Here is a 24,878-nt window from a genome sequence, read left to right as displayed (position 1 = left end):
TTCCTCAGTTTGTTTAACCATTCACCCATGGAAGGCCATTTGAGTTGTTTTCACTGTGGGCCTGTTTACAAATAAAATGCTTATAAACATTCATGTCCAGGTGTGTATGTTTAATTTTTTAAGAAACTACGAGACTGATCTCCAGAGTGGCAGTACCATTTTACATTCCCAACAGCAAAGTATGAGAGAGACAGTTTCTCTGCATCCTCACCAACATTTGGTTCTTTCTGTGTGTTTTATTTTAGTTGTTGTAATAGGCCTATGGTGCTACCTCATTGTGGTCATAATTTGAATTTCCCTTATGGCTAGCAGTGTTAAAGGTAAATACAAAAAGTTGACATAGTAGTATAATGAATTTCTATTATCAAGCTTCAAGTGTTTTGACATTTTTGCTCTTTTGTTTCTTTAGAGTATTTCAAAGCAAATCAGATACCTAAATATCATGACATTTCACTTGTAAATACCTCAATATGCATTTCTGTCTTTATTAGGACATTTGAAAACTGTAACCACCAGGATAGCATCATATTTAATTTAACAATAATTCCTTAATATCATCTAATACTTAGTCCATATTTATATTTTCTCTCTCAAATATATATTTTATTTGTCATTTTTTGAGACAGGGTCTTGCTCTGTCACTTAGGCTGGAGTGCAGAGGTGTGAATACGGCTCACTGTAGCCTTGACCTTCTGGAGTCAAGCTGTCTTTCTACTTCAGCCTCCCAAATAGCTGGGACCATAGGTGCACCACCATGGCTGACTAATTTTTATAGAAATTTTTGTAGAGACGAGGCTTCTCTGTGTTGCCCAGGCTGATCTTGAATTCTTGGGCTAAAGCTGTCTGCCCACCTTGGCGTCCCAGAGTGCTGGGATTATAGACATTAGTCACTGTGCTTGGTCCCAAATATGTATTTTTAAAAATGATTGATGGAAATGAGAATTCACATAAGATTGATTGCATTTAGTTATGTTCACTTTTCAGACAGCACTTCTTTTTTCCTGAGGCAATTGATTTGTCTTCTGGACTAATTTGGCTTTGGCTGATTCCTTCCTTATTTTATCATTTAACTTGTTGCTCTATCTCATTTCCTCTAAACTGATAGTAAGATTTAGCAGCTTGGTTAGATTTGGGCTTAAGTTTTAGACAAGAATACCTCATAGAAGTACTATGTACTTCCTGTTATATTACATCAGGAGTCACATAATGTTTGGTTTTCCCACTTTTTGAATTACTAAGTTTGATCAGTGAGTTCAGGTATTGTCAACTCCATTCCTCCATTTAAAAAGTTTTCATTAATCCTTCATGTAGTGGCTGTGGTTTTCTATTAGTCGTTCATCTCGTCATCACTATTGATGATTGTTGCCTAGATCCAACTTATTTGGTGTTGCAAAATAGTGATTTTCTGATTTATTCTGCATTTGTTAGCTGGACTGTCAAGAACTTTGATCAGTATTTTGGTTTTCATGAAATACAGTTGATAAAGAAAGGCAGGAGAAATGCTCATTTTTTTTCACCCTTATGTATCAATTTTCAGAGTAATGAGTTGACATCCTAGCAATCTACAGAAGACACCAATGGGATATTTTTCCTTTCATTTTCTTTGTGTATCATTTTGAATTTGTGAATTTTTAGAAAGGCATTTGATGCATTTTGATGACATTAAAATTCATTTTCTGTCTGCAGGCATTTAGAAATACAATTAATTTTTACACATTTAAAAAATTTAGCAATCTTTCTAAATTCTTGTTAATTTTATTTCTAGATTATTCCTCTGCAAATGACAGTTTTTTTGTTTTTTTGTTTTTTTAAAATCCCAAGTCTTTATAGCTTGGATTTCTTTTTTTTCCTCACTGTAGTAGAAGAGAACCCTAGTAAATGTTGGAATAGAAATGAAGATAATAAAACCCTTCTCTTGTTCCTCACTAATGAGTGTGGTTTGCTATAGATTATCAAGATTAAGGTATTCCCTTATATTTCTATACATTTTACCAAGCATTAATGTTTAATTTTATGGACTATTGTTTTACGTCTATTCCCATGAATAAATGAGTTTTCTACCTTTAACCTGTTAATGTGAATTATATTAAATTATTTTCTAATGTTAAACCTATCTTCCGTCACTGGAATGAGCTCAGCTGTCTTGATGTATTATTATCCTTTTTGTGGTTACATTTAATTTACAATTATTTTTAGAGCTTTACATTTATGTTCATGAGTGAGGCTGGCTTTATAATTTTCATGTCTAGTACTGTTCTGTTGGTTTTGGTATAAGTGTTTCACTACCTTTTTAAGTAAGTTTTTTCTTTCTAATCTCTGGAAGAGTTTGTCTAAGAGTGGAATTCTTCTTTCCTTGATTTTTGTTAGAACTCACTAATGAAACAATCAAGGTTTAGAAGTTTCTTTGTGGGAGAAATTCCTAGATGGTTAAAGCATCTTTCTTTGATGACAGAGCTGGTAGTTGTAAGTGAAAAATTCAGTCACTGATGAACACTTTTTCCTGAGTAGTTTGAATTGATCTGTTTTGTGTCTATTTTTTGAGGTACATGCTACATACATTTTGTCTGTAAGCAACTATGTAGCATATTGAATAAAATTACATTTTAAAAATAGACTTTGTACTATATATTACTTTCATACAATTGTTTAGATTTGTGTTTTAAGCTTTTCACATTTCTAAGATTTTTGAATAATGAATTTTTAAGGAATTCCTTTGAAGGGCTTTTGAGCTAGGTTCTACTTCTGGCTCTGCCAATTACTGTCTTGAGTATGTCTCTTATTTTCTAGGCCTCACATTCTGCATTTGTAAAACAAGTATGTATTTCATATAGTTTTCATGAGGATAAACTGAGAAGTCCTTTATTAACCATAAACGGAAGGTTTTGAAATTAGTGAATGTAGGCAGAATGTTCAAAGAGAGGGAGTAGAAGGAGCCTTTGAAATCTGTGTGAGTCCCTCCAGTTTATAGGAAATAGAAACCACAGAAGCTAGAGAAACGCCCAAGGTTATCTCTAAGTAGCTAGTGTACAGAACTGACCTTGCAACCCAGGCTTCCTGCTTTCCAAAGCAGTGGGCTTTTGCAGTTTTGCCTTTCCTCAGATGAAATACGAGGTAATTGAGAGGAGCTTTGACTTTTCCAGGTACATAGTTGAGTGTATTATCCTCAAGAGTGTAGTAGAGAAGTATACATGACATTAGGGGGAAAGAGGAATTTTAAGACTTTCATTTCTTAAGTTATTAGTAATTAAAACTGCTGTCAAAGTAATTATTGAATTTTTTTCCCGCTCAGAATCTAGACAAAGGGAGCCTTGTTATACTTTTCAGGGATTAAAATTCATCTAATACAGTAAGAAGTAAAGTCCTGTGTGGTTACAGCATGGCTTTGTACTAGAAATTCAGTTGAACTTTTACTTTAAAAACGATTCAGTGTAATTTTAGTAAAATCTTAATTTATAATTGGCATGAAACTTTCAAACTAGTTGTTAGAGATAGTTTCTTGGAATCCAGTTTTTCTACTTAATTCCTTATTTTCTCCAGGTGTACTCTGGAAAATTAATATTTTCTTCAAATTCCTGAAGTCGATACTACAAATGGAAGGGTTTATTATTATCTCAGCATTGAAGGCTCCATATATTGCACAGTGTTTGTAGTGTCTTATCCCCCGGAAGGGGACTTCATTCCTCTCTGTCACTGCTGTAGCTTGCTGAAGCCAAGAGCAGGAAAAGGAAATCACAGACTACAGCCCCCTCTTCCCTCCAGCATTGTCTTTTCTCCCCATACCCTTCAAAAGGCACAGCACATATTTAGGTTGCTGATCCTTGTCCTCTGGTCTGTGTCTGATCTCATTTAAGAATTTCCTCTTTCCTTCCCTTTTTGCGTTTCCTCTCCAGGATGTTTGCTGCCTGAGTGGTGGGGATACACCTAGGACATGCTACAAGGAAGGGCTCAAGTTTGCAGAAGCAGTTTTAAAATCCCAAGCGTGCTTGTCTGTGTAGCTTTGTAGAAAATATGTTTTGCACATTTTCAGTTAAGTTTTGAAAAATTTTACTTAGGTAATTTTCATCACACTTGTATTTTTTTTTTGGAGGTAACACCATCAAATGCTAAATTTGTCAAGTGTTTTGGATAAAAAATTTCTAGGAACTGAGGCTATGTTCTTTCTGTTTAAATACTAATTCCTATGAGGATTCAATAAACATTAAATTCATTATACTTTTATTGACTTGAAGCTGAAGGGAAGATTTAATGCTGGTTTAGCTGTTTAATAGGCTTGTGACTTTTTTCCTTTGAAAATCAGAACATTTTCTTTTAAAAACATTTATTACGTATATCCTCATTGCAAAGGTATAACTTGTGTCTGCCGCAGAGAAGAGTTTGTCCTTTAAATAAATGTTCCTTTTTGGGCCTTACAGATGTTGTTAGCTATATTAAGTCTCTGGTTTTCTAGAACTATTTATTATTCTTTCTTTATTTTAAAAATTATTCACAGGAACCCATGAGGGTGAATATTTTATGCTAATTTTACGGTGGAGGAAGCTGAGATCCAAAGATGTTAGGAAGTTGGCCGAAGATTACATCCTTAGTAAATAGTGGAATTGAGATTTGAGTTTAGGTCTGACTCCAGACTTGGTGGTCTTTGTGAAATTCTGCTTATCTCTTTGAGAGACTGATTATTTGGAGGAGGATATGGGTTGATAGGTAAACAGTTACTTGCAACTGTAATAGTTATGCATAAAATGTTATTAAGAGTGCAGAGTAGGAAGCATCTGACAGGAAGGTCAGGATGGCTTTATAGAGTGAATCAATGGCGAAGTGATTCTTCAGGGATCACTGTGTGCCTGTATTTCATGCTGTGGAGGTTGGTCTTTATTCTTTTCGGGGGAATGGGAGGCACTGAAGGGTTTCAACAGAAGTGGTGATGTGACCAGATTCATATTCTGAAGAGATATGATAGCTGTAAAGGGGAAATACATTGTAGTGTGGTGGTGATAGAGATAGGGAGACCATCACAGTAACACTTCGGGAGAAGGGGTGAGGTTGTTTCTTAGGGAAGTGGTAGAGAGATGGAGAGGAGGGAACTGGCTTTGAGCTTTTAATAATTAGACAATATGCAAATGTTGTTCTCACTTATTTCCTCTCCCTGTCAGAAATACTAAGAGCTAAATGTTTGTGTTTAGAAGATTGTCCTAGTCTTGTGATTACCTTCAGATTACTGATCTGCAGAGAACTTTAATCCTAAGTGTTAAGAGGATAGCTACATTTAGGAGAGAAATCACATCTTTCTTGACAAAGCCATGTCTCTAGATGGAAGCTAAATTTATGCCTGGACTATGGTAATAATGGAATAAGACTTTTCAGTATAGGACCTACACAGTAACAGCAGTTCAGGAAGCAAAGCTAATATTACTTTAAGATGATCAGCACTGTTTTATGAATGACTTCTTTCATTCTAGATCATTCAAAATCATTTCTTAGAAATTACTGATTTGAGTTCTGCAGGAAGAATGCAGTAATTGTCAGTCTTTTGACAGTGTGTCCTCCAAGGGCCATTTCTATCCATTTGATGCCACACTGCGTCTTGTCCTTTCCTCATGTCCTGAGCTGGAGTGGAGTTATTGCAGAGTTGCAGTCTGCCATGTGGTAGGTGGAGTTTTCTTGGATTGTAAGAACACACTTCCTGTTGTTTATGGGGCCAAAAATAAAACTTTGTGACATTATGTGTTTAGTTTTTAGTATCTAATCATTCAGAAATTTAGTTTAAATACCTAGGTGTGTCATTCTCTAATATTACAAAATACAAAGGGAAATGGTAAATGGTAGCTGTCTTTATGCTTGATAATGAATAAGATCTTTTCCTGCTTGGTGACATATCTGTATTATGAAGGCTGCATACTGTAGCGGAACTAGTGAGAGTTCTACGAATTCGTGAAATGTACCTTGTAAAAGAAATTTTTTTTGGTCTTACCTCATTAGCACAGCCTTAGTTTAGACTTTTATTGCTTGGGATAATGAAATAACTTGGCCCCGTACCTCTATTCTGTTGTCCTTAAATCCACACTTTTAACTGTATGAATATTTGTTACAAAATACAAATCTGACACTGTCCAACCTATGTCTCCTTGCATCTCTTATTGCTAATAAGTTCTGTTAAGTGCTTGGAGTTGTAACCGGAGAGGCTCCTTGGACATTTGATTTCCGTGAAGTCTCGCTAGCTCAGCAGTTTTGTGTATACACATGTGCATAAATGTACTTGATTTTTGCAAAATATTTTAATGAACTAGTTATTTCTATACGCTTCAAGTACTCTTTTACTTATTTACTTGTTTCTTAATTACATTTATTGAAGTAACTGGTACAGGTAAATGTTAATTGAGACAGAGCATAAAATTATCAAAAGATAGAAAAGAGGATATATAACTTATAATAAATAAGAAAATGGCACAAATCTCTTGACAGCTGTCTTCGTAATACTAAAGGCTAGCTCAGCTGAGGCCTGCAAAGAATACTAAGAATAATAAAAGACGTTTTCCGATGTTAGGTTTGGAGAAAAAACAAAGAAGGCAGCAGGTTATTTCTGATCCTGTCATGATGATAGATGACAAAAAGAATGTCAAATTCGATACCACCCATCTGATTCTTTCTTTTGTTAGGAAAATAATTGTTTAATTGAAAATGGTAGAGCCACGTTATTGAGAGATAATTGGATGAGAAAGGAGCTAACTGTTCTCAGTGGCTGGAATTTTTTTAATCTTAGGGTCTAAAAACAACTTTAATAATTCTGTTTTCATGATCTCTGAGCAATCTTGGAGACTAGGAATGGCATGTACAGGCCAGCAGGTTTTTTGTGTGTGTGTTTGTTTCATTTTTTAAACATTTTTTCAAGTATAATTGACATACAATAAATGGTTCATACTTAAAGTGTACAATTTGCTAAGTGTTAATATATGTATGTACTCATGAAGCCATCACCATAGTCAGTATAATGAACATAATTACCATTCCCAAAAGTTTTCTCATGCCCTTTGTTAGAAGTGACTGAGAAGGAGCAGTCAGTAAGGAGGAGAACAAGGGTAGTGTGCTCTCCTGGAAATTAAATGAGGAAGAAAATGATCAGCTCTGGCAAATACTTACTCATAGGCACAATAACATGAGAAATGAGATTGTCCATTGGATTTAGTAATGTTGAGGTTATAGGTGATCTTGACCAGGCCAGTTTTGTTGGAGTGGTGAGAGCAGAGGCCTGACTGGAGTGGATTTAAGAGAGAAAGAGGGGAGAAAAATTGGAGACAGTCAGTGGGAATGTTCTTAAGATTTTCTGCAAAGAGAAGAAAGAAATGGAGAAGTAGTGAAGTGGGGTTGAGAGTGTTTTGCATTTTTTTTTTTTTCAAAGAATAGGAGCAAAAGCCCAGCATGTTTATATGCCAATGGCAAAAATTCACTGTGGGAAAAATGTAAAGGATGAATTAATTCCTGGAATGCTGCCCTTGAGGGGCTAAGAGATTTAGTTTACAAGTGTAGGGATTGGCATTATGTAGAAACTTGGATAATTTATCTGTGTCAGTGGGCAGAGATACAGTTTGAAAGTATAGACAATGGAAGGTGGTTGAGTGGGTTGTGGGAGTTTATGGAAGTTCTCTTTAAATAGCTTCATGAAAAATATTTTCTTTCAGTGAAGTATAGGAAGCAAAGTCTTCACTGTGAATAAGGACAGGAAGGAGGCATTGGAGTTGAGGATCCAGAAGGTATGAAGTAGAGTGGGAGAGTGAATAGACCAGGGAGTTATGGTATGTTTGACTGGCAGCATTAAGGGTGCAGTTGCGGCCTGTGGTTATTTATTTAAAGCATCATGATTAGCCGTATTGAGATACAGAGTAGTTGAAGAATTAGATTTAATCAGGTTATGGCTTTGCTAACCAAGTATGATGAAATAAGAGAAGGGCAAGGAAGTCGAGGGTGTTTGTAGGGGAGTGATTATGAGTGGCCATGGGTTAAGCTGTGAAAGGAAGCAAGAGAGGACATCAAAGGGTAAGGGACAGAAATCTATGCAAGAGATGTTGGTGGCTTAGAAAAGGGTAGAGTCTGGATAATATTTTGAAGATAGAGCCAGATTTCCTGAAGTTGGATGGATGTATGTGAGAAGAATAATCAAGAAAGATTTTTTTGGTCTGAGCAATTTTAGGAATGGAGTTGCTGTTAACTGACGTGCTTAGTCCTTTTTTACAGTCTTGGTCGTGTTTTATTGATTGTTCCTTATAAAAAGAGAAAATTTTGTAGCATAATTAACACAGAAAAATGTAAATCAGCTACATCCGTGGCCATGTATTACATTACTATACTGATTTATTTATTCAGTAAATACTTACTGAGTGCTATGTGCCGGGTAGTATTCGAGGTGGGAATATAGTTGAACTGAACAGAACGCATACATCAAAAACTTGCATTACTTTTAGTTCACACTGAGAAAATAGCATTTTGGAAAATGTATGAGATAAAAGGGATTACTGTATCTTATATTGTTCTTGTGTTTAACTGTTAATAACTGGTTTAGTTGGTGATTTATGTGTATGTATATATACACACACATATACACATAAATATATAGACATTAAAAAAAATATATATATATATGGCCAGTTTTATGTCTTTAATCCAGAAACTTACGAAGTTATTTTTACGTCATTATTTTTTAAAAATTAAGATTATAGAATACTGTGCAGCCATAAAAAGAACAAGATCATGTCATTTGCAGCAACATGGGTAGAGCTGGAGGCTGTTATCCTAAGCGAACTAATGCAGACACAGGAAACCAAATGCTGTATGTTCTCACTTTTAAGTGGACGCTAAACATTGAGTACACATGGACACAAAGAAGGGAACAACAGACACTGGGTTAACTTGAGGGTGGAGGGTGGGAGGAAGGTGAAGATTGAAAAACCACCTATTGGATGCTTTGCTTATTACCTGGGTATTATGCTGATCTGTACGCCAAACCCCTGTGACCCACAGTTTACCTGTGTAACAAACCTGCTGATGTATCCATGAACCCAAAATAAATTTTTTTTTTTTTTTAAAGCTATTGCAATATTTCAGCAATAGGTGATATAATGATTGGGCTAGTGTGACCATAATGAAGATGCAGTGTCATCTCAAAAAAATTTAAGATATTAATAGTATATTCCAGAAAATGTAAAATGAAAGTAAATTTGAGGCCTAATGAATTGGAATTTATTTTATAGTTTATGGAACACATGAGAATATCTTTTTTTCTCTCCTAGCACGTGATACCTCATTTGAACTGGAAATGATATTCTGTAGATTGATTGCCTGAGCAGTTTCCAAAGTTTAAAGGCACACTAAATGTAAGAAATTATGCTATTATTAAGAATATGCAGTGAAACCCCATCTCTACTAAAAATACAAAAAAATTAGCCGGTCGTGGTGGCGGGCGTCTGTAGTCCCAGCTCCTCGGGAGGCTGAGGTAGGAGAATGGCATGAACCTGGGAGGCGGAGCTTGCAGTGAGCTGAGATCGTGCCACTGCACTCCAGCCTGGGCGACAGAATGAGACCCTGTCTCAAAAAATAAATAAATAAAAAGAATATGTAGAAAACGTTGCATGTGCTTTGGTGTAATTGTTTTGGGTATTTAATGAGTGTCAGGCATTTGGGATAGTGGCTGAGTTGTTGGAGTAAGTGCGGATATCTTCCTGAGGAGAATTTTTTGAATAGGAAGGGCAATATTAACTTATATGCATATATTTTGATGTATTGATTCAATTATTTCATTATTTTTAGTGTTATCTTCAGTAAAACTTGATGTTGAGAGAGAGTGAGTCCCTAAATCATTATCATGGAAGAGTTGAAGTAAATACTTAGAACTACTATATAGTGCTTAGAACATATAGTTAGAACTATATGGTGTGAAAAAATCGTGTGAAAAAGGATAGGTAGAAAGAACCATAGTGAAGAATGAAGTTAGTGATCTTAAGAGTTAGCTGTCACTTCTGTCATAAACTATTAAACAGATGCTTTGCCTGATTCAGCTCTTGCGTGAGGCTTTTTGCAGGCTGTTAACAAGTACTGAAGTCTCCATTTTCTCTCTCTTGCTTTTGGATGTCTTAAAGAGGCTATTAAAAAAAAAACCTCGGAAGACAGTTTCTTTAACATTGAGAGACATAATTATGTTTTCTGCTTTGATGTTTTAATTATCAATGAAGATTTCAGTACACTTTGCAACTGTTCATTACTTTAGAGCCCTGTGTGTTGGAAGTTAAATTATCGTAACTTTAATATGGAAGGGTTTTTGTAAGACTTCCCTCTACCCAAACAAAACAAAACAAAACAAAACAAAACAAAACAAAAACAAAACAGAGACTTTCTATTTTTGGAGGTTTATTCATGAGAAAAGGGATTGGTTGGTTGTTTCTTTACATGTTGTATAAGCAGTTCCCAACTTAAAAATACTTAATTTACAAATATCACTGAACATCAAGTCCCTGGTCTGGCCTCATTTCCCTTGCTGTGCTGTTGGCACAGTACACATATGTCTGGTTCTCCCCTCTTCCCTTATGATTGTAGCATAGCTTTGTAAATCTGTTAGTTTGGAACAGTACATGGAAGGAGAATTACCCATTTTTGTAGCTGAGACCAAATTGGTGGGACTCTGCTTCTTAGTTGGAAATGTTTTCACTTAGAAACATTAAGAACTTTCTAAAATAATTGTTCAAAAAAAATCCAATAAACACATAGCAACACTTAGGTCTTAAATGAGCATTTCCTTTTTGAAAAAGAGTGCTTTGGAGGTTATACTTCTAGAAAGTGATAGCTTTAATGAACCTGCTTTTAGAGTTCCTGTTTTGGAATTTACTTTCAGGATATTCTTTTTTGGGTATTTTTAAAACTAGAAAACCTTTTTCTTGACAGGTTGTGAGATATAGGGAAAGACAGAGTTCTTTGGATTTGGACAGACCTGGGCTGAATTTCAGCAAAACAGTTAACCAGGTGTTTAACGTTGGGCAAATTACTTTTCCTATGAGAACCTTGGTTTAGTCATCATGAGAAGTGGTAGTCTGAGACTAACATGGCATTTGAATTAGATAATCAAGTAAAGCACCCAGTCATTTTGTTTGTTTGTTTGTTTGTTTGTTTGTTTTGAGACAGTGTCTTGCTGTCACCCAACCTGGAGTGCAATGGTGCGATCTCGGCTCACTGCAACCTCCACCTCTCAGGTTCAAGCGATTCTCCAGCCTCAGCCTCCCAAGTAGCTAGGATTACAGGCACATGCTACCATGCCCAGCTCATTTTTGTCTTTTTAGTAGAGACAGAGTTTCACCACGTTGACCAGGCTGATCTCGAACTCTTGACCTGAAGTGATCCACCCGTCTCAGCCTCCCAACGTGTTGGGATTAGAGGCGTGAGCCACTGCACCTGGCCACAGTCATTGTTATATGTAATACAGTAAATGCTCTATTTCTGCTTTTATCCTCTCTCTTTGTATTTTAGACTATATTTGGTTTTGGAATCTGTCAAAAGATTTAGAACAAAGTCTCATTTTCATTCTAAATGAAATAATGATATTTTTGGGCCAGGCATGGTGGCTCATGCCTGTAATCCCAGCACTTTGGGAAACTGAGGCACGAGGATTGCTTGAGCCCAGGCGTTTGAGGCTGCAGTGAGCTTTGATTGCACTGTTGTGCTTCAGCGTTGGCAACAGAGTGATACCTTGTCTCTTAGGAAAATAAAAGATATTTTTGATAACTGTTAGGTAACAGTAATATAATAAAAAGCTAGACTTAGATTTCAGGAGACTAAGCATTGAATTCCGACTGTGTCATTTATTAACTAATTACTGTAGGCACCTTGCTACTCTCTTTCCATGATAGTATTTAGTTATCTCTTGAGTTACAAATATATGCCATACTCTGTTAGGTGTTTTATACATAGATATGTCATGTAATTCTAACAATAGCCTTGCAAGGGTGCTATTATTTCAATTCTACAGGTGAGGAAATTAAGGCAAAGTCGTTATAACTTTCCTGAAGTTATATAGTAAGTGGCAGGGTGAGAATGAACTGAAAGTTATTTTTTTCTCTATAGAGTATTCAACCTTTCTCATCTGTAAAATTGTGGTACGTATTTTATTTTGCATGATTGTTGTTAAAGGTTCTTGTACTGAGAGGGAAGTAAAACAGTGTATTGCACTTGAATCAGTACCTGGAACTAACAACAATATTCTCTTTATTTCTGTAGTGTTGATATAGTTAAGATAGTATTAATCATCTTTGTTCACTGTAACTTGTGTGTGTTTGTAGCTTTTATTGTGGTAAAATATACATAACATAAAATAGATCATTTTAACCATTTTTGAGCGTACAATTCAGTAGCACCGCGTACATTCACAGTGTTGTGGTTGTAGCTTGGAATTACCATATTCTGCCCTCCAAAACAACACAAAATAAATAGAAATAAGCAAAGCTCTTTCACTTCTCTGTCCTTATAACATTGTTAATGAAAATGTTAGTAGCATGGTCTCAAAAGGGCCAGTGCTGCTTGGAATCCTGGTTCTTGATTATTTTGGTCACTTTGGTTTCCCTTGTATAAGTCAATGAGATTTTTCTGATCTTTGGAGAGAAGTTGGGAATTCCTTCTGTGATTCTATATATGTGCACACCCAAATCTTTTGCTTAAGATATTTTTCATTACATTTTCAATAGCATCCCTGGAAACCAGGAGTCAAGAAATTTGCATGCACCTGGTTACTTTCTTTTTTTGCACCTAGTCAACTATTTTTAAGATATGACAGATACTACAATGTTACATACAGAAACATTACTGTTTTCTAGGAATTTATAGCATAAAACAGTGGAGAAAATTAGAAAACTGGCTGGCTGGGCACGGTGGCTCACACTTGTAATTCCAACACTTTGGGTGGATCACTTGTGGTCAGGAGTTCAAGACCAGCCTAGCCAAACTTGGTGAAATCCCATCTCTACTAAAAATACAAAAATTATCTGAGCACGTTGGTGAGTGCCTGTAATTCCAGTTACATGGGAGACTGTGACAGGAGAATTGCCTGAACCCCGGAGGCAGAGGTTGCAGTGACCTGAGATCATGCCCCTGCACTCTGGCCTGGGTGATGGAGTGAGACTGTGTCTCAAAAAACAAACAAACAAAAATCAAAAACAAAAAACCAAACTAAACTAAAATAAAAAAGTTAGGTAGCTGTCAGTGAATATAGAGATAAATATAGCTGTATGAATACACCTACTTGTTTATTTAGATATAGTGCGTTAGTAAATGAATTGCATATTAATAAGACAGATGTTGAGGCAGAGGCATTGCCTTCTGGTTCCCACCTTTAGAAAGGCTCTGAGATTAGCAGGAATTTAAGTTGCTTGGTGGTGGCGTGGTGGGGTACAGATGGGGAAATATGTAGAAATGAAATAATCAGAATATGATAACTTTTTAAATGTCTCTGGAAAGTGGGAAGGGACCTAAGGAATTAAGTTTTGTATGATAGTCTATTTAAAACATTTGGGGCTGGGTGCAGTGGCTCTCGTCTGTAATCCCAGCAGTTTGAGACGCTGAGGTGGGCCTGAGGTCAGGAGTTCGAGACCAGCCTGGCCAACATGGTGAAACCCCGTCTTCACTAAAAATACAGAAATGAGCCAGGTGTGGTGGTGGGTGCCTCTAGTCCCAGGTACTCAGGAGGCTGAGGCAGGAGAATCACTTGAACCCAGGAGGTGGAGGTTGCAATGAGCCGGGAATGCGCCACTGCACTCCAGCCCGGGCGACAGTGTGAGACTGTTTCAAAATAAATAAATAAATAAAAATAAAATAAAATAAATGAAATAAAACATTTGAAAGGTATAGATGAAGTTAGCAATTATTTAGGGGAACTTTTAGCTAACAATCAAGGGGAAACTGTTTTTGCTAGGGTCTAGGTAAATTAGCAGGTACTTTTTATGAAAAGTGAGTGATTACAGAGATTCAGAGTTCTAAGAGGCAGCCATCAATCAGAAGGCGTTTTTACCAAAGGTCTGTATTTTCTGTTCAGAATAGTACTTAAGCCATAATTATAGAACATCTGCAGTGGTTTCTCAGCCTTCTGTTGGTAAGGTCTTTCTCCTTTAATTGTTGAACTTTTCAAAAGTTTGAGTAGGTATCAGAGATTATGTAGAGTCCTTTGCCTGCATTTTTATAGCATTCCTGGTATAGCATTTAGTATACCTAATCCAGTTACAACTTTCCCTTTCTCATTTGTTGTTCTGGTATGTAATATATGCTCTCAAAAAATGTTAGTATTTTTTGAATGCCTATCATCATGTAACAGGTAACATGTATAAAAGGCTGAAACTCATTTTTATCTTAAAAAATATGCAGCAACTTTTATTATTTATGCATTACTTTTTTTGGAGAAATAACCATTAGTCCTATTATGTGCTAGGTGTTTGTAGTATGCTAGATACTGGAAGTATAAGGGAATACTAGGAATATGAAATAGACTTTGCCCTAGAGAGGGTATCAGAAGAGAAGGAAGACATTACTCACTCTCCTTTTGAGTTTGAATCAGGTCTTTGGTATATTGAAAAATGACACCTGAAAATTTTCTAGAGAATTTACTCTGAAAATACTCATATTGAATATTAGAAGTACTGAAGTATTTCATTTGATAAATGCATGAGCGATTAGTGGAAGTACTAAATACAAACAATACTTATTTAAAAAGTTCTCTTAGTGGTAGTAATTAGGAAAATCCTAATCACGAGATTCACTAAGTAGCTGCCAGCGTGGTAAGCCAAGTTCTTGGCGACATGTGCTGTTAAACACTGCTAGCGGGCTGCAGTCCTTGGTTTGTGACTGAGTCACCTGGCTCCCCTTCTTAGTTGTTCTTTTCTACATGAAATTTGCTGACTTAAATAATATTTCAGGAGGGAACCTAGCTCTGAAGACTTCACTTTTTTCAGCTTGATTTCTTTCTTAAGCTCTTAATTTTTTGTTTCTGAACTGTGTTGCCCCCATATATCGACTAGGATGACAAAGTATAGAATATGGCATATTTGTTCCTCTAGTGAAGGCAAAGGGAATAGCATTTGATGCAATTTGTATTTCTGTGTTTGGTGTGGCTCAGCCAGATAGGTGAAAATGTACCTTTGTTTTACCTAGGATGACTTTTAGGCCTGAAATGCCAGTCATATTTGTCTGTTTTCTCTTAATATATTTAGTTCTCACTTCAGTATGATCTTTTCCTTCTATCCCCACTATCATTTCTGTAGTTTGTATTTATTACTTCCTGCCTAGACTATTGTGATAGGCATTCTTCGGTAGCAAACATATGCTGTAGATTAAACATGAAACTGACACATTCACCTTTGATTGCTGCTCCACCTGTCTTTTGCCAGTGTTTCTTCTTTCCACTGGGGAGTACTGTTGGTATAGCAGAAGACAGTTCTTTGTTGTGTGGGACTTGTCAGGCTTGGGCATGGCAGTTAACTCAGTATTCTTGCCCTCCGCAACGCCCCCACCATTGACCACCAGTAGCAGCTGAGAGTGGGTGAGTGAGCAGGGAGGAGGCCTTACCACTCTCAGTTGAGAACTAACCTGCTAGCCAGTCTGTGATTATTGTGGGTTCCAGAGCTCATCTTATTTCCTGTTTGTGTTTATTCTTGTTTTCCCTTTTTCTACTCCCGATTACCAAAATTCAGTTTCACTTTCATAAGGTCACTGAAAATGCAATTGCTTACATGTAAAAGTCAGGCAAATTATGTATTAGATTTGGTAACATACAATAGTAATTTACATATAAGATGTATAACAGTAGTAATTATATATAGCAATATAGTATTATACTACATATAGTAACTGTACATTGTAATATTGTATAGTAATCAATAAAACAGGTTTTATTTTTGACTTCATGGAGTTTTCACTTTATTACTAGAGTGTAAGAGCCTTAAGGACTGACTGTCTTAAATATTTTAAAGTTTCCCCTTGGTTATTTTTGCATGGTATGTTGCATATTTTGTTCAATAAGTATTTAAACAATAATATTTGACAGTCAATAGAATTTACTTTAGGCCTGGGGAGTTCTGAATAGTTTTAAGCAGAATAGTAATGTTATTAGATTTCTACTAACTACTTAGGTTTAAATTCAGTGTTAAAAGGTGAGTTTTGTTAATTTCCCCATCCTGCTTTTCTAATCAGCCAAATTATTTCTTGGAAAGTTTTTTTCTTTCAAACATTTTGGAAATCCAATTAGGTAAGTAATTTAGTAAACAGATATATTTATATTGAAAGTCCAGTTAGGTAAGTAATTTAATAAACAAATGTATTTTGAGCACTTACCATGTGCCAATGCTGGTGTAGGCACTGGGCAAAGAGGAATGATCAGAACAAAGCCTGTGATCTCGTGGTTGCATTATGGCGGGAGAGTTAGTTAGCAAATGAATCAGCTCATATACTGTCCTGTGGTAAAGCACTATTAAGAAAAACAAGTAGAGTGAAGGAGAAGGCTATCTTAGATAGGGAAATAAGATGGCCTCTGAGGAGGATCATTTAAGTTGGAATGAAAGGAGTTAACCAACCATGGATATATCTGGGAGAAAGAGCTTTGCACATGGAGGAAACTGCAAGTTAGGGCTTTTAGTGAATAATTTATTAACTTTTTTTCTCCTTTAGGATAATCTGTAGATCCCTCCATAATCTGGCCTTTGCTTATACTTTTTTCTGTTAATTATCTAATTAAATGGGAATAATGCCTACTTTGTAGGCAAAGTGAAATGTATAACACTTAATTTTTATATATGTATATTTTATGCAATATAAATACAAGGATGCTCCATATTGATAGTTATTATCACTATAACTTTTGTTATATAATAATCATTAACTTATGTTCTTGCCTATACCTGTCTTCCTGGAGAACACTTGCTCATCTTTCAAGAATCAATGTAAATGTCACTTTCTCTTTGAAGCCTTTCTTGCTGTGCATATAGACGTGACTATTCCCTTGGTTTTGCCACCATTGTGTGTTTGTGTATCTGTCATTGCATCTGCCATCTTTAATTTCATTTATTTTTACCTGGGTACACAAAAGGTACCCTAGACTCTGCCATTTAGATATTTGCTACATAAATGAATTGTATTTAGAAGCTAATTCATTTGGCTTCTAATATTTACATATACTTAACCATTTGACAAATATGTCACTGTGGTAGATACTGAGAATAAAAAATTAATACAATGCATGTTTTCAATCAAGTTTATGTTATGATACAATAGTTAAGTTTATGTTGTACAAAAGTTATGATACAATATAATATACTTAATATAATGGTTTGTTCAAGGGGAGTGTGAATTGGAGATAGATTATCTAAAGGAAAAGTAAGGCAGGACATATAGATCTGTATTCTAGATTGTGAGTAGTATTCCACAAGTGTCTGATGATCTCCTTCCACGGGGCACATTTATGCTTCTTGGTGCAGTCAGCTTCTCAGCCAGGTCCTGGCAATATCTGTGATAGCGATACTTAATTCTCTGATGCTGGTGACACTGACCCATTTATGTTCGTTATACTGACACTTGGACATGGATTTGGAGTTGTGAATACTTAGAATCCCAGTTGTTATTTCTAGTAGTGTGATCTTAAGCAAGTTACTCATGAGTCTTATTTCCTCATCTGGAAAATAGAGATATTATCTGCCCCATACAGGGTTGCAGGGAATAAATTATGAAGATAAAATAGTATTGGTTTCTAGAATGTAGTAGATAATTTTCTTCCTTTTTTATTTTTTATTTATATATATTTTTTGAGACGGAGTCTCACTCTGTTACCAAGGCTGGAGTGCAGTGGCATGATCTTGGCTGACTGCAGCCTCTGCCTCCCAAGTTCAAACAATTCTCCTGCCTCAGCCTCCCAAGTAGCTGGGACTACAGGAGCGTGCCACTATGCCCGGCTAATTTTTGTATTTTTCATAGAGATGGAGTTTCGCCATGTTGTCCAGGCTGGTCGCGAACTCCTGATCTCAGGTGATCCGCCTGCCTCAGCTTCCCAAAGTGCTGGGATTACAGGCGTGAGCCACTGTGCCCAGCCTGTAGTAGATATTTCTTAATGGGTGAAATAACTTTAATTCATTTTACGTTATTTCTGTAGAACCATACTGAGCATTTGGCTCTAGTTACAGGAAAACAAGGTGGAATTTAATAATGGTGTTGATAACTGACTTGGGTTAGGTCTCATTCTGTTGCAACTGGTTCCTTTTCCCTCAGTGCAAAGTGCTGCTGTTAACAATATAATATATTAGCATATAATACTCAAAAGCTATATCACACCATGTTGCATTTAACACAAGGTGAGGGCACTGAGGGGAGAACATTTGTCTTAGTTGTTGCCTTGTGTGCCCAGCACCAAGCACAGAGCCTGACAAATTATAGGCACTCCATATCATGTTTAAATTAGTGAATGAATTCTCTTTAGATGAGGAAGATGTACTAGTATGGAGTACCTGATGTGCACTGGGGCATTTGGGGTAGCTAAAGAAAGTATCCAAAATATAAGCAAAGGAGAACAATATTAGTAGCAGTTGCCTTTGAAACCATTGTAATTTTAGGCACAAACCTTTTTTAGCAAGTTGAATATTTTAAAATAAATATAGGCCAGCTAATTTGAGTTAAAATGATCACATGTGCTGAATTAACCTAGAAGGTAAACAACTAAAAATGAAAAGAGACATTAGAACAGGTAATAAGAGTTCAGAATTCACAGTTATTCTAAATTAGATTTGTAATAGCCTTGAGTCATACTTTAAAGGAAATAAAATTTCATGTGAAGAAATGGATCACTGTTGCCATAACTTCAACTCCTGTCTTTCCTCTGCTGCTCCAACTTGGCAAAACACCAAACCCTAGAGTGGTCTCATCATCTACCGTTTCTGTTCCTTAGAGGCATGGTCTGTTGAGTGCTGCCAGGCTGACTGTCAGCTGTGTCTCTCAGTCTTGCCACCATCCTATTCCACTGTCACCAGAGGGATCTGGTGAATTGCCATCATCCCATTCTATTGTCACCAGAGTTATCAGATTTTAAATGAATCTGATTGTGTTATTCCCCTCCTTGAAATCCATTAATAGCTTCTCAGTGTTTTTAGGAAAAAAATCCAAACATCCTAGTATGAAAAACAGAGATTTTGGAGATCTGGCCTTTTAGCATCTCTACCTGATCTTCTGTTTTCTGTATGTTGGTATCTGTGTACTACAGACATGTTAAACCACTTACATTTTTCTGAATGTTTTATGTTTTTTTCTCTTTTATGTCGCTGAACGTATGATGCTGCTTCTAGGCGTGCTGTTTTCTCTTCTCAAGGTCATCAACTACAGATGATTTAAAATTCTTCAAGTTTACCTGTAGAAAACTTTTACCTAACATAATAGATTGTAGGAGTCTACATGTCTTCCTTCTCACTAAACTGTGAGCTTTTTTGAGTATGGATACTCTCTTATCTCTCTAATTCCTAATGCCTTGCACAGGATGGAAGCCTAGAAGTTTGTAATTTAGTTAATAAATGAAGTAACAGAATTTATCAGAGGCTTAAAATATGTTCAGCTAAAATGGGTATTATGAGAGGTGGAGAAACATGGTCCCTGCCCTGTTCATAATCTTAGCTGTATGGGCAAAAATGACACATAAGGCAATTAAAGCTTAATCAAGTACAGCATTAAGTGAGGACTTAGGTAGAATGATTAGAAAATGAAGATATAATGGAAAATTTCAAATCCCTTAACATTTCATATCTGCTTTTCATTTTCTCCTTAAGTGTTTATCACTACTAACATGCCTATACCTTTTACTTATTTATCTTGTTAGGTTCATAGTCCTCAGTAAAATATACGTTTTGTGAAGATTTTTGTCTGTTTTGTTCACCGTGCTATTTCTGGTGCCTGACATGTGGTAGGTGCTCATTAGATAGTTGTTGAGTGGATTGAATGGAGTGCAGAGAAGGAAGTGATCACTAGGAAATAGTGTTTATGAAAGACTTCATGGAGAAGTAGTAACATCTTGAAGTAGACTTGAGAGAGTATTTTAGTAGATTAGCTAGTGTTTATGAAATATGCCTATTTGAGTGAATAATTACCAATTTTACTTTCATATGACTTTTTCAAGTCATATTGCTCCTAATTTCTCTTAAAGCTTCCTATGGTTATATAGTCCTCACTGTTGACTCCTGTTAGAGACTTTCACAACAGTAACCTATTTAATCAGAGTAAGAGATGCTGGCCCTTTCCTTATAAACCAGTTGCAATGAACACCTTCACCTTTTTTTTTTTTTCCTGCAAATTAATCTGTGTGTAAAAAATAGGTCTGCTGGAGGCAATTACGTATTATATACAGATCTTTACACTATATGTCGTTTTGGTACCTGAGATCTTATCTTCTATTTTGTATCTTTTAAATAATTGCAAATAAATTCAAACTTATGGACATATCAGGGTCTTGATTGTTTTGTGAATTAGGGATCATAATTTACCATTATGCTTCTAAGTTCTTGGATTTTAGCAAATCTTAACTGGTGTTTTAAATATTTGTATGTACACATATTCATATATCACACAGAACTTATACTTGCATTTCCTACTTTTATAGTTTCCTTTCTCTTCTGTTTACTTCCCTTCCAAGACTAAAGAAATTAAAATTAGGTTTTGAATTAAAAGTATTAAAAATGTTAAATCACCGAAATATTTTTTTCAGCTGTAATTGGAACATGTTAGGTAATGTCAGTTTGAATTTTTTTTCTTAGAAAATAAGATTATCTGTGGGCCTCAAATATTGGCTTCTCTTCTCCCAGCTTTTTTCCCTCTAAGCACAGAATTAGATATTCTTAGGCCCTTGTAGCTGCAATAGATCTTAGTAAGCATCTCTACTTGCTTTATTTTAGGGATGAGGCAACTAAGACACAAGGACAAGTGATTTGTCCACAATTAACTGATGACAGGTAATTGATAGCAGGGCCAGATGATAGACTAACTATTGATGAGATAACTAAGCTGTGGCTAACCCTTCTCTTATGCTAACCACTTTCAACTTTAAGGCCGTACTACTTCTGGAAATATATGTGGTTCTGATGACATTTTAAAGGAATATTATTGTAGTGACTTAGTAGAAGAGAAGTAAGTTCCTAGAATTTTGTCAGTCCACCAGTCAGCCAGATTGGGTGTAAGTGAAGCTTTGGCAATACTTTCTCATTTTGGTGTATAGGTTGTTTGCTAGTTATGTGCACAGGAAGTAATTTCCAGCAGTCTGATTTTAAGCCATTGAAAAATGTTTCATGCTTTCCAACTTAATTTTTGACAACCCGAATGTGAGGATTCACATATACTCCATAGGGAAAGGGTTGACCAGTAAGTGTATATTAAAGATAACATGAAGAACAAGAGTTTTAAAAATCTAGTTAGTCTTTTTCTTTTGTTTGTTGTTGTCGTAGTTGAACCTAGGAACGTATGTATTTTGAAAAAAGCTATATGGGTAGACTGTTAGATTATCTTAAATAGAAAAATGAAAACAAAAGGGTCATGTGACTATTCTACATTTCCATTCCTTTTTTTTTTGGTGATATTTTCTAGGACTCATTTTGATTAAACTGGATTGTGCAAAAATAGCACTTTGTATTCTGTGATTTTTAGTGTTTCTTGTTTTTTTAATGGAGGGAGAGCATCTGTTTTTTTGGTGGGGGGTATGATTAGTAAATCATGATTAATAAATATTCAGGTTGGATAAGAAGAAATGGTTAAAGATGTAGAGATTTTAGATAACCTGAAGTGAGTACTGGCATAACTCCTGGTTGTAGTTGCCTAATGTTAATTAAATTGGATTATTTATTTTTAGTCAGTTGTGTTCATATATTATACTTTTGATGTGAAGAATACTCTGCTAGACGTTTTGAAGTCTCTTCGTTTAACTTAGTCTGAAGTTTAGTTCTGTTGGTTTTCTTTTAAATTATACTCTCAACTATAGCCTTTGTTTTGGCGTCTCAAGTTAGTAATTGCCCTTTGTTCTCTTTCAGATCCTTGCATGTCACTGAGTCCACCATGCTTTACAGAAGAAGACAGATTTAGTCTGGAAGCTCTTCAAACAATACATAAACAAATGGATGATGACAAAGATGGTGGAATTGAAGTAGAGGAAAGTGATGAAGTAGGTGGAAAAATGTTTTCCCTGCTATTGTCTTACAACAGAATGACTGCATTTCTGTTTCTAGTCTTCAATTTTCTCTTTCCTCATGTGGCTCATTGCGTTCTTCTTCAACATCTTTAGTTTTTCTTTTTACATGTTAATTTTACCCTTTATAAACATTTACATGATTTTTCTGTTTTTCTCCCCATTTAGATATAAGTCTACCCAGTTTTATAAAAATTTTCAGTCTCATGTTATTGTATTTCTCAAATATGTATCCTATTCTGACTGTATTTTATCTATTGTTGCTTTACAAACCACTCCAAATGTAGTGGCTTAAAATGAAAACAGTTTATTATTTCTCCTGATTCTGTGGGATCACTGGGCTGAGCTGGGCAGTTTTTCTGTTCCCTTAGATATGGGCTGAGGTCACGATGGAAGGTGCATTCTCTTGGGAGCTCTGTTGGGGTGGAGTATCTAAGACAGCCTCTTATTCTGCATAATCTCTTTCTATGTTACCTCTCATCATTCAGGAGCCTAGCCCAAACTTTATTACAGCATGCAGCTAGTGTTCTAAGAAGGCAAGTTTCCATGTGCAAGTGTTTATCATGCCTCTGCTTGCCAATTGTTGCTAATATATTGGCCAAAACAAGTCATTTGGCTAAGCTCAGAGTCTGTGTGAAAGAAGATTCTACAAAGATGTAGATAACCAGGAAATGTGATTCATTGGAGACCACCAAGGTGGTAATTTACTGTACCTACTGTCTTTAGTTTTTCAGCATTCCCATTTCCCCTACTGGCCTGGTTTCTGCCTTAGTTTCTCCCTAAAAGTTGTCTTCTTTGAGTGTTGTCTCATTCTAACCAAATGCCCTGGTCGTTTTTCAGGTCTCTTCAGTCCCTTTGTTGGATTTGTCACTGTTGAATTGCTTCTCTTTCAGATTATATAATACTAAATTACATTATTTTCTACATTATTATCTTGTGATCTAACAGTGACAGTCTCTAGTAACATTGTTATCTAACGGAGACATTCTCTAAAGATCAGTTCTTGGCTTGCTATACAAAACGTTTATCTGAGAATGACCATCCATTTTCAGTTGTCCCGATTCCTCTATCTCTAAGCCAGTACAGATTCCTGACCTTTTGCTTTCTGCCTGTTTTTAGAGGGCTCTTACTGTTGCTTTAAGCTTAGTATGTGTAAAACAAAATCCCAGTTTTGCTATTTTAATCTCTCATTGTTCAGTTGCACCTCTGGACCTATTTCTCGATTCTTCTTCTGAAGTAGATGTTGGCAGACTTTTTCTGTAAAGGGCCAAAATATGGGTTGAAATGTGTTCTCTAAAAACATATGTTGAAGTCCTAAACCCCAGCACCTCAGAATGTGACCTTATTTAGAAATAGGGTCATTGCAAATGTAGTTAAGATAAAGTCATACCGGAGTTGGGTGGGCCCTTAATTCGATATGACTGGTGCTCTGCTAAGAGAGGAGAACACCATATGGATTCACAGAACAGGAGAGAAAATGACCCTGTGACAGCGGAGGCAGAGATTAGCTTTATACAACTGCACATCAAGGAATGCTAAGGATTGCTGCCAACACCAAAGCTAAAAGAAAGGCATGGAACAGCTTCTCCCCTAGAGCCTTTGAGAGAGCATGATTCTGTGGACACTCTGATTTTGAACTTCTTTCTAACCTGCAGATCTGTAAGAGAATAAATTTCTATTGTTGTAAGCCATCCAATTTATGGTACTTTATTATGGCAATCCTATAATGAATGGAAACGAATATAGGCCAGGTGGCAAATTATTTAGCTTTAGTGGGCCATGTAATTGCTGTTGTAACTATTCAGCTCTGCCACTATAGTGTGAAGCAGCCATAGACAGTACAAGAACTAATGGGCATAGCTGTTTTCCAATAAAACTTTATTTGCAAAAACAGGCAGCCATATTTGGCTGCATGCTGTAGTTTGCCAACCCCTGTTGTAAATTAAGCTCTCGTGTTCTTAAAATATGTTCCTTTTTCTTCCTTTCCCCACTACCTCTTACCTATTCTAGTTATTTGCTTGTTCTGTTCTAATCTAGCTGTTTATTTTCTTGTGTCTAGATTACTGTCTCTAAGTTTTTCCTTTCTAATCCGTCATGATTATCACTTTGAGAGCATGATAGCTAAGAAACATAGTGATTCCTAATTGCTTATTAGATCAGATATTAAATCTTCAGTCTTATATTTAATGTCTCTGCATCAGTTGATTTCTGCTATTTATTGTGATTAAAATCATTCTGATTAGAGCTTAGTCAGTACCAGTGATACCAAAATCATTACTTTTGGTTCAAAGTAGACCAATTTATTTATTTCTAGAACTGCAGACTATATAATTCTATCTTACATAGCTTCCAACTTAAAAAGTATTTGAAGTATATATTCTGTTGGACGTAAGGAAGAGTGAGTGAGGTAAAATTGATGGATTATTAAGAGTTTTACCATTACTGGAAAACAACGTAAACTAGTTGTCATTTATTGTGGGCCGTTTTATTATATTGAGTGGATAATTCGTTCTCTCAACATCATTATCATTACTCCTTTTCTCTCTTTATATTTTTATAAAATAGAGGTAATTTATAGAGGTAAATTACCTTTATTTATAGAGGTAGTTTATTCTCTAAGCCAAAGAGATTTTCTTAAATTATTTTGTACATTTTCTCTCTCTCTTTCTTTCTT

At 35.8% G+C, this 24,878-nt stretch overlaps 1 protein-coding gene across 1 annotated transcript in view; it reads left to right on the top strand.

Annotated features, from left to right (window-relative positions):
- Positions 1-24,878, top strand: part of STIM2 (stromal interaction molecule 2) — a 178,652-nt gene that overhangs the window by 39,565 nt on the left and 114,209 nt on the right. Inside the window, exon 3 of the mRNA XM_011965342.1 lies at positions 22,050-22,180. Within this exon, the coding sequence (XP_011820732.1) occupies positions 22,058-22,180 (123 nt within the window). The 5' untranslated portion in view covers positions 22,050-22,057. The remainder of the gene's footprint in view (positions 1-22,049; positions 22,181-24,878) is intronic.

This window comes from Mandrillus leucophaeus, unplaced genomic scaffold (assembly GCF_000951045.1).
Source record: "Mandrillus leucophaeus isolate KB7577 unplaced genomic scaffold, Mleu.le_1.0 Scaffold720, whole genome shotgun sequence".
NCBI lineage: Eukaryota > Metazoa > Chordata > Mammalia > Primates > Cercopithecidae > Mandrillus > Mandrillus leucophaeus.
This window is presented reverse-complemented; position numbering and strand designations above follow the sequence as displayed.